Source organism: Oxyura jamaicensis, chromosome 6 (assembly GCF_011077185.1).
Source record: "Oxyura jamaicensis isolate SHBP4307 breed ruddy duck chromosome 6, BPBGC_Ojam_1.0, whole genome shotgun sequence".
Classification (NCBI taxonomy): domain Eukaryota; kingdom Metazoa; phylum Chordata; class Aves; order Anseriformes; family Anatidae; genus Oxyura; species Oxyura jamaicensis.
In genome coordinates, this window is record NC_048898.1 from 9371063 (window position 1) to 9384994 (window position 13932).

The window sequence follows — 13932 nt, forward strand, 5'->3', positions numbered from 1 at the left end:
TCTTCTGCGTGAGGCTTACATTCCATAAGCACAAGAAACTGTTCTTAAATATTCCCAAAGTCACTGTGAGGAAGTACATTATTCCTAATTCCTGGTCAGATAACAGTTATCTTGCCATGCAGGTCCACAAAAACTATGTTTGTTTTTTTTTCTTACGCAAGAGCCACAAATTTCCTGAGGAGTGGGGTTTGACGGGGCTTCCTGAGGGAAGTAATGCTGTCAGTACAGTTCCAGGAAGCAATAAGCACCTTCATGAAAATAACTCAAGTCCCCATCCTTAATCCCTGCCTATCCTTTTTTATCTGATGGACTCAGCGAGGGCTGGAAGATCACAGTGCGGCTGAAAACGAAAGGGAGTTAACAAGATGTGAGCAGTCAATGGATACCATAGGTGAAACCCTGCGCATTGCCTAGGTGTCCTTCCCATGCACAGGTAGCCATGTGGATCGCGGTGAGTTTGCTCTGCTGCTTAATGCTCGGAGGGCTGCCACGGGTGGGCGGCTCGTGCCCATCGCAGTGCAGCTGCGCCTTCCACAGCCTCAGCGAGGGGACGAAAACCAGGTATGCCAATACTCTCCCCAGGGGGTTGCCGCTGTTTCTGTTTTTTTTTTTTTTTTTTTTTTTTTTTTTCTTCTTCTCTGCAATGATGCTTGAAGAAGAAAATATTGTGTCCAGACTTCATGTCCATTATTTTTCCAGTTGCTTTGCACTCTAGCTTTATTTGCAGGGGATTAGCTTCTGAAAACGCAGTAAGCTGATTTCAGAGAAAGCGTTTGGGCATCTCCTCTGTGAGAACAGAAGCGACATAATTACTGCTGGTGCAACAGCAAAAAGAAATACAATTTAAACAACATTTTCTGGTTTTGCCTGTATGCTGAATATGATGGTTAAGGCTTTATTCTGATCTGCTGGTCTGTATCTGAAGTATAACCAGATTTGGTTTATAGTGGTTACCAACAACTGCAATCCTTTCCATTTACTTAAAAATCCTTTGGTTGGAGATTTTAGGCAAAGTGATCAAGTCTAGATGACAGTGAATACAAAAGGTAGATAATAGTAATAAAAATAAGACTGTTCTCAGATTGGAAACTTTCAGTTAAAAAGGAAGATAAGACCAGAAGGGCATCTGCTTTGGAATGCAGTGCCATTATTCAGAGACTTCACTGGAGGAGTGTAATCAAAAAATCTTTCTGAAGTGTAATCATGAAGTAATGATCTGACTTAATGAGATACAGGCTACATTTTTATAAGGTGTGGTTCACAGTAGAGGAGGTTTTGTGGCAGAGTATTTGATAACTCCTTTGGAAGAAATATTTTTTCTAGACAAGATGACAGTACAGAAATGAAAGGCTGTCCCCTTTATTTTGGATCCCAATGAAATGGATCTGCTTTTTTCTCTTTTATGGTGTTACAGATTTAATACCAGAAACTTTCCCAGTAAGAAGTGTGGTAGAGATGCAAATAGTCTACGATTGTTAAAAGGGAGTATGATAGCAGGAGAGCCTATTATTGCTCCGTAAATGTCACAGTTCCCTATGGAATTTCCTTTCAGTGACTGGAAAAACCTACAGTGTGTTTTGGTAAGATACATAACAGTGCAAATGCTCATTAGTCCCTTAAGGAGCATAATGTCTTTTTTTTTTTTTTTTTTTTTTTTTTTTTGTTAAGATTCCTATTTCTCACTGGTAGAAGGCGATTATCCTATAGATTAGTTGTTTAGTGCTCACTGACATAGTTTAGGGACACTGAGAAGCATCAGAGCACACTGTTTTACTGTGATAGTGTCTCTGTTATCAAACATTTTATGTCACACCTACACAATGTTTTGCTGAAAGAAGATTTCTGGCTTTTTCTTTTGGATATCTTTTTTTCTTCCACAAAATCTCAGCTTTCAGCTGAGAGTGGGTAGGATTTAATGCCACAATAAAAGTGCTGGATGACAATGATATTTTGATTATAAATTAATAATTCTAACTGGCAGCTCAAATACCATTTAACTCTGGGATGTTATTTATTTTTGCTGATAGTAAAGGAATAATTACTTTCAGCCAAAACCAATCAGGTTTTGGCAGCTTTGTAAAATTCTATTTATCAGCCAGGCAGTGTGATAAGAAAATGGTACTTGACTGATCACATTACATTTCTTGAAGTATTTTGTTTAGCATGTGGAGTGAGACGTGCCTCTCTAACCTATTACCTTTTGCAAGGTGGTTTTGTGTTTTGTTAAGAACTTGCCTTTCTCTTTTTGCTGGTAGGCAAATTAAAGTGCAGGCTGAGACACCTATTTCGTCTCCTTTCATTTCTCATGGTTATTCACGATCCTGTATCTTGGCAAAGTTAAACTTACCATTTTTAATATGAAGACTGCAAAATGGTAGCATGGGGTTTTCAGGGAGATTCTAGAGATGTGAAATGGGAAGGTATGATTAAAACCCCTGAAGCTGTCTTGCTTTTAGTATAGTATCTTCCAGAGAGTTAATTTTCTGCACTTTCACTCTCATAAACTGTACATGCTTGCAGTGAAGTGACTCTTGCCATCCCTACAAATCTCCCAGTTTCACAGTAAAGCAGAACTTGCTGTAGTATATTACCAGTGAGATGACTTTCTTATCCTCGCTTCGTGAACAGAGATCCTGTGCTGTATTTAGATTGTTACTTCCTTCCATCCCATACTTCATGCACCAGTGAAGGCTTCTTTTCATATGTCTTTTAATGTTCAATTTATGGATCCTTGTATTTTAAGATACATTAGCATCCTCTGTTGTGCATGACTGTTGACACTGCTGTCTATCATAAGGACCCTTGAAAAAATTGAAAGAGAAAAAAGCAGGAACACTATATGGGCCAGAATCAGATTCACAGTGCTCTCCTGGAGAGTGCTGCAATCTCTGCAGTCAAAAGATGTGTGTACATATGAATTACTGCAAGCTGATGTACTTATGGTGATGGTTTAGGGATCAGCAAGTAAGAAATTACAAGAATAAAGCTTGTGAAAAAAATGTCATAAAACACAAGAAAGTTGCATCTGTGTTTCTTTCCCCCCCCAGGACAGTGCTGTGTAATGACCCAGAGATGACCCTCACCCCTGTGAACATCCCTGTAGATACATCCAAGCTTCGAATAGAAAAGACAGCCATCCGCAGGGTGCCGGGGGAGGCTTTCCATGGGCTCCACAACCTGGAGTACCTCTGGATGCCCTATAACTCCCTGGCCAGCCTCAGCAGGATCACCTTCAAAGGTCTCCGTCGCTTGCAGGAGCTGAGGCTAGATGGGAATAACTTAATATCATTCCCCTGGGAAACCCTGGTTGACATGCCACAGCTAAGGCTTCTGGATTTACACAACAATGAACTTACCTCAATACCCCCGGATACTGCTCGTTTTGTGAAGAATATTACGTACCTGGACCTGTCTAGCAATAAACTGATGACTCTTCCTCAGGCTCTCATTTCCACCTGGGCCAACCTGCAGGCTGTTCCTTACTTCCCCAATGATAACTCCAAGATCATCTTAGGTAAGAGTGACTGATTTTGCAGGAAGCAAAATGATAAGAGCTCCACATCTTACCATAGCATTTTCACCTGCTGTGCTTACTGCAGCATATACACTGCTAATTTAATGCCCTATATAAAGTGTGCAAATGCATTTACACATTAACAAAGTCACTTTATTACACCCTAAACTTTATCACTGGCTTGAGTCTTTCCAACACAAAACTATTGACCCCTTCATCAAGACTTTTTATTTATCAACACTGCCTTTTTTGGCAGGCATACAAATGTGATTAGAGCTGCGCATCATTCATGTGTTGTTTTCTAGTAACAGCTAGTATGGAGTTGATCAGTTTTATGCAGCATTAAATAAAAAGATGGATACTTATTAAATCCCAAATAAAGAGGAATACTGCTGAGCATAAAATCTGGGTCAGGACTGCCAGTTTGCCATAGTGTGTTCCTGCTTCCAGAGTCTCTTTTTTCTCTTCACACAGAATTGAACCCAAGTCTCCCCAAAGCCACTAATACAGTGCTGCCTCCAAATACAGGTATAAAGTTACAAGAATCCACTCTTTGGTGGCAATTCTGGGCTCCTCAGAAGTATGGCTCCAGGGCAATAGTGCATTTTTGTGTCAGAGGGTAATACAGACGATTGTCTTGAATCCTCTGCGTTGCGGTATCCCCAGATGAGGTTTTTAGTATATTTACTAGTTCAGGGGATTACTGCTCAGCCTTTTAGCCATAGTATGCTATTTCAAATCCACGTCGGGTTGATCATGATGGTTCAGAGTTGTTGCCATCTGCTGTCTTCATTTGCCATGGGCTGACCCAGTTCCACTGACTGGATTTGATCCATGGGGTGTGTGCAGCTGCAGGAACTGCCTCTACAACTATGGATCTGAGTTCAGGCACTTGCTGATAATCTCATTAGAAACATTTTCTCTCATTCCAAAAGTACCCACTGCTCTTGTTCTGTGGATAGATTTCGGGAAGGTGCAGCTTTTAAAACTAGACTGCAGTAGAAAGAGATACAGGACTTAAACAAAAAACGATATCTAAAAAACTTTTAGTGTCCTGAGCAGATATTGTTTAATATTTGGCTAGTGTCAGGAAAGAAGCAGGTGTTTCCCCATTTTGTTTTGCCAGGTGTGGTATCAAGATCTTTAAGCCAAAGCTGGCTGTTTGAGATTGCCTATTTCATCTGTGGTGTGACAAGACACCGCCTAGATCATGATCTTTTTATTTATTTTTCAGAGTCAAGTTACATGTAAAAGTGTTATTCCATTCAATATGGATGACAAGAGTATTTTGTTAGGAAGGAACAGATCATGATTTGATGTTCATGGCCAACCTGAGTGTTTGCACAGCCAGCTGCATACAGGTTGCCTGTGCCAGAATCCTAAAAATTTCATGTGGGCAAATGAGTATAACGCTAAGCTTTGTATGGTAATGTATAGACATGGCACCTCCTAGGTCCCATCCAGCTGACACCCACAGGGACCACATGAAACACATGTCCCTTGCAGGATCAGACTGGGAGGCCACAGCTGCCTGTTTCCATTTTGATCTGCTTATGACTGTTTCTCATGGAGGCATTAAAAAATCCATGAATAATAAAGAGTCAGCTCAGTCCCTTCCTTCATCTAAATTGCACCATTGTGAATCCTCTTCAGGGATTGCTTGTAGACTGCTTCAAGAGAAAGTAGCTTCAGCAGTAGCTTACTGGCTGATAGTCTGTGCCAAGACTGCAAGGTTTTGTGTGTGAGAATTGCCTATGTGAGCCGCCTGTGAAAGAGGAAAAACAGATCTCAGAGTTAATAATGTAAAGTGTCATGATGGATGGCTCTCCTGATTATTTAATCCATGATGAGTTCTGCACAGTAACTAAAGTGGCAGCAAAGAAAGTTAAAACAATTATTTCATGAGAATATCTGGAGTAAATTGTTATCTAGTGCACAAAGAAGTAAACAGCTAGCAAAAATGCCATAAAATACCAAAGCCAAACTCTTAATTTTAATTCTTTATTTAATCCCCTTATATGTAAATATATTCATTTATAAGTAGTGTGCTCCTGCCAAGGCCCAACACTTTCAGACTGCCTTCTAAGCCTGGGGGGGATGGTGTGCAATGGTCTCAGCAAGAGATTTTTGTCAGCAGGATCTTTAAAACCATTTGAGGCATCAGGGGCTTTTGATCTACCCTGTGTTTCTGTTGACTCTAGCAAATTCAAGCAGCCCCTTGATGCTCTTGGAGCCTTGTGCTGCACCCACTGTGCTTTTGTCAAAACTTGTTTCTTTCTGAAAAGCTGGAGCTTGTGTGGTGGCTGCTGCTGTGCTCCAGGGGCCAGCAGTAGTGGGCACTGTAGTGTGGGCAGATGTTTCTGCTTGCTGGGAATCAAGGGATAGATAACAGTGCTCCTTACTTTCAGGCAGTTGCCAGCCCTATCCTTGGGCTGCCTGCAGAAAACAGGGTGTGAAGCCCCCTTGGAGGGAGGCCTGGACACTGTGCTCCTGTCTTAGGCTTCAAGCACATACCTGGAGCCAGGCAGTCTAAAATCCCTAGTGCCAGTGCTGCTAGCTAAAGTCATTAGAGGCCAGAAACTGTCCGCGAGACTGGCAAATGCGAATATTTCTAAGTAGGTTGACATACAGATTTAATCAGAATGCAGCAGTTTCTCGTTGTGGATATGTATTGCTTCAAGCTCCCATTTTGCTTTTTCAGTACCATCTTCACAGGTTTATTTTTATTTTAGAATTTGAGTTCAATAGGCACACGCTGAAAGAGCAGAAAAAAGAAAAAGAGAAACATTGTGAGACTCTGAAATGAGAGTATGTTCTTTAATACACCCACCCCTTCCTATGTGTATATTCTCAATATAGGTATTGTCTAATAAGTGTCTATACACCTATTATAGGCCTGACAGTTGGCCTGACTATATTTGGCTAATATTTTTAAAATACCTGGTGAGAGGGATTGTCTAAACTGTATAAGGAAGAGATCCCATAGTATTGTCATAGGAAACCAAACCAAATGAACCCATCCCTATGACTCCAGATTTTGAGATACCTTAACAAGCCATATTTTCTCCCTTGTACTTCCAGCTATGGGGGTGCATCAACCTTGGCCAACAGTAACGGGGTGCTATTGTACGACCCTCCCTGCATTCCCACAAGCAGTCTGTGCAAGGGGCACGCTAGGAGTCTATTGCAGTTTGCCCTGCTGGAAAATTGAAACAAAAAGTGCTTTTGAAGTGACTTAGTGCTCTGGTTTCTTTTGACAGGTTTGCAAGACAATCCTTGGGTGTGTGACTGCAGTCTGTATGAAATGGTCCATTTCCTAAATTTCCAGTCTCCTAACATAGCATTCATCGAGTCCAGGCTGAAATGCTTCACCCCCCGCAGCCTTGCAGGAGTCTTCTTCAGCCAAGTTGAGCTAAGGAAGTGTCAAAGCCCTGTTGTACATACATCTGTAGCCAAAGTAAAGACTATCCTGGGCAGCACCGTGCTGCTGCGATGTGGGACAACAGGAGTGCCCATTCCTGAGCTCAGCTGGAGACGGGCTGATGGGGCACAACTGAATGGCACAGGTATGTTTGGCTTAAGCTTTTCTCCCACATGTGGATTGAGTGACTTAGACCTGCACCTTTCTTATCTATGCTCTGCACAGCAAATGGAAGCTTCTGTGACAGTAGCTCCTTCCTGCTGATAAAAGACCTGAAAAAATAAATTCGTTCAGCATTAAGATTCACTGTAATTCACTACAGTAACGTGTGTAATTCACTATAGCATTGTGATTTTCTATAGACTATAAAATTTTTCACGTTGATGTAAATCTCATCAGATAAATATATGCTATTGCATTAGATGTCAGTTTTTGTTGTTGTTTATTTTTCTTCACAATTGTGGTGGTGGTGAGATTACTTGGAGGCTTTTCTGCAAACTGTCAGACCTGAAGGAATGAAATATGTCCAGCTGTAATAAGAAGCTGTCTTTAGTTAGTTAGTTATTCAGTCACTGAAAAGAATTCTCACTGACTTCTTTTATGGGTCTTTGACAGTAATGATGAGCTACTATTTATTAATCAGTTGGAAAACATCTCTGGAGGAGGGATATTTAACATGAATTCAGCTGGGATTCAGATCTTCTGTGGCAAAGAAAGAAGGTAGCAAACAAGCAACGTTAAGGCACTGATATATTAAAAATAAAAACACCACTGAACTGCTGAAGGACACAACGCTTCAGTAAAAATACCATGCTTCTAAGAAGTGATTAATTGCTGATGTATTGACAAGGCCTCTTGGGAAAATGTTCTGTAAGAGAAATACTGACCAGCTTCCTCTTCTGTGCTTACCCTGCTTGTGGGGGGAGTCTTTGGATAACTGCTGCCTTTATGAGCAGTATTTTCAGTTTTTCGTTTTGGAGATTGCACCCGATGATCTGGAGGTTGGACCCGATGATCTCTTGAGGTCCCTTCCAATTCCTATAATTCTGTGATTCTGTGATTTTCGTTCACAGGAATGGTTGGACCCAAAATTGCAACGTGAGCTGGTCCGTTAGTGTATGGGGAACTTAGGGAAGAAATTTTTGCTACATTCAATGCAGTTGTCCTTAGCTTTTGAGTTTTAGCTCAGGACCTGAACCCTTATTCTTCTAATCCCCCCCAAATGCTACTATCACCTGGGCCTAACTGGGAAATGTGGGGTCTCAGTGTCAAAAGGTTACTGGACTGCTCATTGCAGCAGAAACAGGGGAGAGAGCATTTTTTTCTTTCACAGCAGTGGAACCACCTGTAATAAATATTTTTATTATTTTTTTTTTCTTGGGGGGGTGGGGGATCTTCACAAGTCTTTGCTCTTGTTTATGATGTGCAGGATTTATCAGAGCCTCTCCTCATAATGACAATGTCTACCCATCGTGCTTCAAACATCCCTCCTACACTTGAAAGAGAGCCACAACAAAAAACAAAACAGAGAATGCTTTTCTGAAAGCGTATGTTTATTTTGAGCTACAACTGAGAATGATGTATTTTGTGCCCCATATAGCACCTTTCAGTAAAAAGCTGGCTGAAAATATGCATTATTTCTCAGCAATGGCAGCTTCTGTGCCAGTGTCAGAGTATCACTGAAATAGTGGTGGTCTTAATAGAGGGGAGTGAGAAACAGCCCACAGCCTACATGTGTGAGGAAGTGCCGTAGGAAGACCAGTAGCTTTATGGTTTTTAGTATTCCCAAACTCTGAATAATTAAATGGAAAAGGTAACTTTTTGCTGCTATTGTATTTCATTGCTGTTGGAACATGCCCTGGTTGCCAAGGTTGGGTTCTGACCCATGTGGGCTTGGGAGAGGTTTTTGTCCTGTCTTACCTTTCCCTGTCAGACATCTCCTTTGTTTACCTTTCAGTGGGAAAGGACAGGTAGTACATGCTCATCCTAAGGAGGCTGGTTAAATAATGGAGAATGTGCTTTACCCTTCTGCATGATTCTAGCTCTTTTTTTTTTCTTTTTTTTTTTTTTTCTGCATAAATAGAAAAAGGCAAAAAAAAAATGCTTAGTTTTAGCCACCTGGTAAACCAGATGAGAAAATCAACACTCAGCTGTGTACATATTGCTTAGTGGAGCTGTCTGCTTTGGTAGGTGATGAGACTTCCCTGTGTTTGCCTTGATATAAAAACCTGTCCTAATTTTACTGTAAAAGGGATATTATTTTTCAGTTACTTTGCTTTATATATTCTAGGCTAGTCCATATATGATTTTAGAAGAAAATCTCCACTGCTTTTACTTTCTGTGACTCAGAGGAGTGCATTTAGGTTGTGTTACAGCCCACTCCCTCCACTCTTTTAAATATTGTACCTGCATAAGAGCTTTTAAGCACCTTTTTTTTTTTAATATAAGAAACTTCACAATTTAGTTTTCAAGTTACACATCAGTTGGAAGGAAATAGAATGAAATGCTTCACATCCATTTGCTCTGAAGCAGTGTAAATCCTAACATAAACTAATTTTAGTGTTAATGTCATTTTCTTGGAATTACTTCATTTTGTAATGTACTTGGTAGCCAAAATAAATGATGCCAAAATAACTAATTCTACTGTATCAAGCAGACATTCAGCTAATTGAATCTTAATATTTCACAAAACATGTTAGTAGTTCTATTAGCAATCATCTATTTATTTTACATTTTTCCTTCCTTGCAGTGCACCAAGAGATCTCTAGCGATGGGATGAGCTGGTCTATCCTGGGCCTACCTGTAGTCTCTTACCTTGACTCTGGAGAGTACATCTGTAAAGCAAAGAACTTCCTGGGGGCAACAGAGGCATTCATATCCCTCATCATCACAGACTCAGAAAGCACGGATGACCCCAACTCCAGTGCCAAAGGCACATGGAGTGGGAAGGTGAGCGGGATGGAGGCAGCTGCCTACAATGACAAGCTTGTAGCAAGGTATGTTATCACCACCTCCACCATGCCTACTCTGGGAGACGGAGCAGGCACTGGAGAGGGCCTCCTCATTCCAGATGGGGCACAAGATAGCAACCCCCAAAACTTGCTAGCAAGCCCACCTACTGGTCAGCAGGAGCAGGAGCGAATTGTGAGGTCCGTCAGAGTGATAGGAGACACTGACCAGAGTGTCACCCTGGCCTGGAAGGCACCTCTGGCAAGGAACACAACAGTGTTCAGTGTCCTCTATGCAGTCTTTGGAGAGAGAGACATGCGGCGGATAAATGTGGAGCCAGGGAAGACCAAGGTCACCATTTACGGGCTGCTGCCAAAGACCAAATACATTGTGTGTGTCTGTGTGAAAGGGCTGATCCCAAGGAAGGAGCAATGCATCATATTTTCCACAGATGAAGTTGCCAGTGCAGGAGGGACCCAGAAGCTCATCAATGTGGTTGTCATCAGTGTGGCCTGTGTCATTGCCGTTCCCCTGACACTAGTGGTCTGCTGTGGCGCACTGAAAAGACGCTGCAAAAAATGCCTTGTGAGGAAACCCAAGGAAATTCAAGAATCCTACGTCACCTTTGAAAGTCTTTCTCCTGGGGCCAAGGCAAAAGGAGTAGAAGGAGAATACTTGACTAGACATACCCCTGATGAATCTAACAGGCTGCTGTCTGCTCGATCCAGTGTGGACTCTGAAGCAATACCAAAGATAGAGGGGCAACCTAACGAATACTTTTGTTGACAGTAACTAGGCTGGTCATTGTCTTGATAGATGGGAAGTATGTAGCTCTATATATGACTCTCTGCTCCAACACTGCAAGCTGTGTGTGTCTCTGACATGCTCTGGAGGAGGATGCGAGAATGTAGATGGTGCCCAAGCTTTACAGGAATGTGTTGTTTGCCCCACTTGGGGTTTGCTGTTTTGTACTCAATGAAAAGCTTCTGTGCTAATGGACTCATTCTCCTGGACCACTCTTATTTTCATAAAATGACACATGCACACTGAGTGTGAGGACATTAAGCAACAATTCTGAGCACACTCTGCTTGGTTTTGTATAGTACCTGCTCTACAATTTGTTAAGTATTTTAACCTGATCTCTTTTGAGGTTCTTTTGGTTTACAAACAGGAGAGCATTTAATAATTTTAATATAAATATCTGGGAATGTTAAGATTGAGATTCTTACCTTTTGCAATCAAATGCTTATTAGCTAAATGTGGATGTACAGCAACCGTTTATAGTATGTCCATAACAACAGTTTTATGCTCTCAGTTCAGAGAAATGTGCAAAGAGATATGACTCAAGAAGCAAAAAGCAATTCATTCCTAAGAACTCAGAATAAGTTTGGGGATGGCATTTTGGCCCTAATTATTCTTATCATGTACTTGAACAGGAACACCCAGGTTTTTCAGTATCAGGCCTACCTGTCATTTTCTAGCAGTGTTGCAATTAGTAGAGTATGCTTTGTATCATAGAATCATAGAACCGTGAAGGTTGGAAAAGATCTCCAAGGTCATCTGGTCCAACTATACCCCTACCACCAATATCACCCACTAAACCAAGTTCTTAGAAATCATACAGTAGCCTACCCTGAAAACTGTGTGCTTTGTAACCATGATGAAAAACCTGCTTTTTGCAGAAGGCTCCCAGAGCAGCCCTGTTATTGCTGCTGGTTGTACTGACAAAACTGGTAGTGAAGACCAAAGGGCTCAGCTGATCACTTGTGGTCTGGTCATGAAAATACCTTGCCCTGTGCAGGGCATGGGGTGGTAGCACTGCTGGCTGGGCACACTTTGGCAGTACTTCCAGCAGTGGCATGGCCTCACTGCTAATGTTTGGGTTTCAAGCATTTTGCATGTTTGAGAACTGTGGGAAACAAACAAACAAACAAAAAACAACAAACTAATATGGGTGAACTAATCCATTCTTTAGGTTCTGCAGCTATACAGGAATTTGGATCTGTGTACTTATCACAAAGCACTTCCCAGCTGTATAATTTTCCACTCTAGTCCCTTAGGTTTGAATACTGTATATAGTGGTTTTCTATATGTAATAAATATTCTTCATGAAGAAAATGATGGATGTTCTGCCAAATGTTGAACAAGAGGGATCCAGCCAATTTGAAATGGTAACTGATAAAGCCTCGGTCTTTTAGAATTGTTTTGAAATGTCTGTAAATGTGTTGGAAGGTTCTCCACTCACGTTCATGTGTACATACAATGTGGACTAACAAAATCCACTTCTTGGAATGGCACTCTGTATGGACTTTGCAAGTCCTTCTTTTCCTGAATGATTTCTGTTGTGTCAGATTACTTGGCCTGAAGGAAAAAACAAGTCGTTTGATCTCAACATAACTACTAGCAAGAGGGAGTACATTACAATAGTTTCTGGTAGGACTCTGTTCTCCTTACATTCATGATAAGGAAATTCTCTTGTATTGGGAGATTTTTTCAATCCCTGTATATAATAATTCATGCTACTCCTCTCACTGGACTGCATAAATTGTTAGGATTATAAATAGTGTTTTGCAAAATTATGTATTTTAACACAACAGGTTAATTGATGAAATAGGTAGTCTGTAATAGATCTATTATTTATTTATACATTTGTGTTTCCTAGGATTGCTTTTAGTCTCTCTCCTCAAGGTGGAATGAAAATTTTCTTCCAGTAGGAGTTTTTGGGATGGGTTGAAAGGACTGTTTTTTTACTGAACCTGATTGCTGCCCTCATCCGCAGCAGTAGCACTCTGAGCTGTGCAGAAATCAGCAAAAGGTGCCCAGCCTGACATGGCCTGGATGGATAATTTAGCGATGAAGAATCAAGGTTGTCCTAAAGCTCTCACGCAGTGAATGGAGTGGAGCAGCTGCCCAAGGACTTTCACATAAGTGAAGTTTGCAGGAGTCCACTGGGAGCAAGATGTACCTTTCAGCTGCCTGGAGGCATAAGCTGGGTAATTTGCCACATACAGTCCTGGCGAGGAGCAGCACCTGCCTACTCCAGAACCGGGTCTGAAGGTCAGCGATGGGAAAGGCACTGGCTGGGTCAATGCTGCCACTCTTTGCTTGTGGGAAGGGGAGGAAGGCTAGGTCTTCCTGTGACGTTCACTGTGGATGGGTTAAATTTTAGACTCTACTGGATATTTTTTGCACTTTGAAAAAATAGCAGTCCCAAGTAGAATAAATGATTTTCCTTTTCTTTCATATGGTGATTCTCACTGTCTCAAAGGTGAGGCAAGATATTTTAGCAGCTCAACTGCTGCTGCTGCTGCTCCAAAACAAGCCTTCTGTACCAGACTGGTGAGTCACACAGGATAGGCAATAGGTCGAAATAGGTTTGTATAAAACCTGTGTTCTGTGGTGTCAGTCAGAAGAGAAACCCTATACTTGCTAAACTGCACGTGAAATTTCAAACCATTATAGGTAAATTGATTTTCTGCTGAACGAATGGAATGCAAATTTTGAAGCTTTGGGTCAGATTTGCAGTGGTATGAGGCATGTAACATTGCAGACAAAAACCTTACTGCATTTTGTTGTTGTTTTAACCTACAGGGTGTTAGGCACCTCCTGTCAGCAGGGTTAGTGCAGGCAAGCTTCGCGCTCTGGTCATGACGTGCATGGAGCTGGCTCAGAATTCAAGCAAGGAGAAAATTCATCCCTGGGAACAGTTTCTTACTTGGTTAAAGTCAGTCCTTGGACAGAAGTGCTGTAAGAACTGATATATGTATATATATATATTTATTATTTTTTTTTGACACTTTATTATGTTTTCTTTTTCCTTGAAGAATGTTTCCTCTGTTAATAATCTCTTTGTGTCAGCTTTTGAACTGTTTGTTGCCTTTTGGGGTATTTTTCAGATGTTTTGACAATAAGACAAACAATGTATTCAGGAATATCTTGGAGTTCAATATTCACTACTTTTACTATTAAACCATTTTAAAATATCTTCTCTGGTTAGTTTTGGACCACTTCATTAACAATTAGGAATAAAGTTACTGTCCACCTGCAC

The 13932-nt window shown here is 41.1% G+C and overlaps 1 protein-coding gene across 1 annotated transcript; it reads left to right on the forward strand.

The window, feature by feature from the left end:
- Positions 1-348: 348 nt before the first annotated feature.
- Positions 349-11252, forward strand: LRIT1 (leucine rich repeat, Ig-like and transmembrane domains 1). The gene is made up of 4 exons (XM_035330772.1): positions 349-561; positions 3048-3514; positions 6775-7080; positions 9685-11252. Exons 1-4 carry the CDS (start codon positions 440-442, stop codon positions 10668-10670), a joined length of 1881 nt encoding a protein of 626 aa, XP_035186663.1. The 5' UTR covers positions 349-439; the 3' UTR covers positions 10671-11252.
- Positions 11253-13932: the final 2680 nt, after the last annotated feature.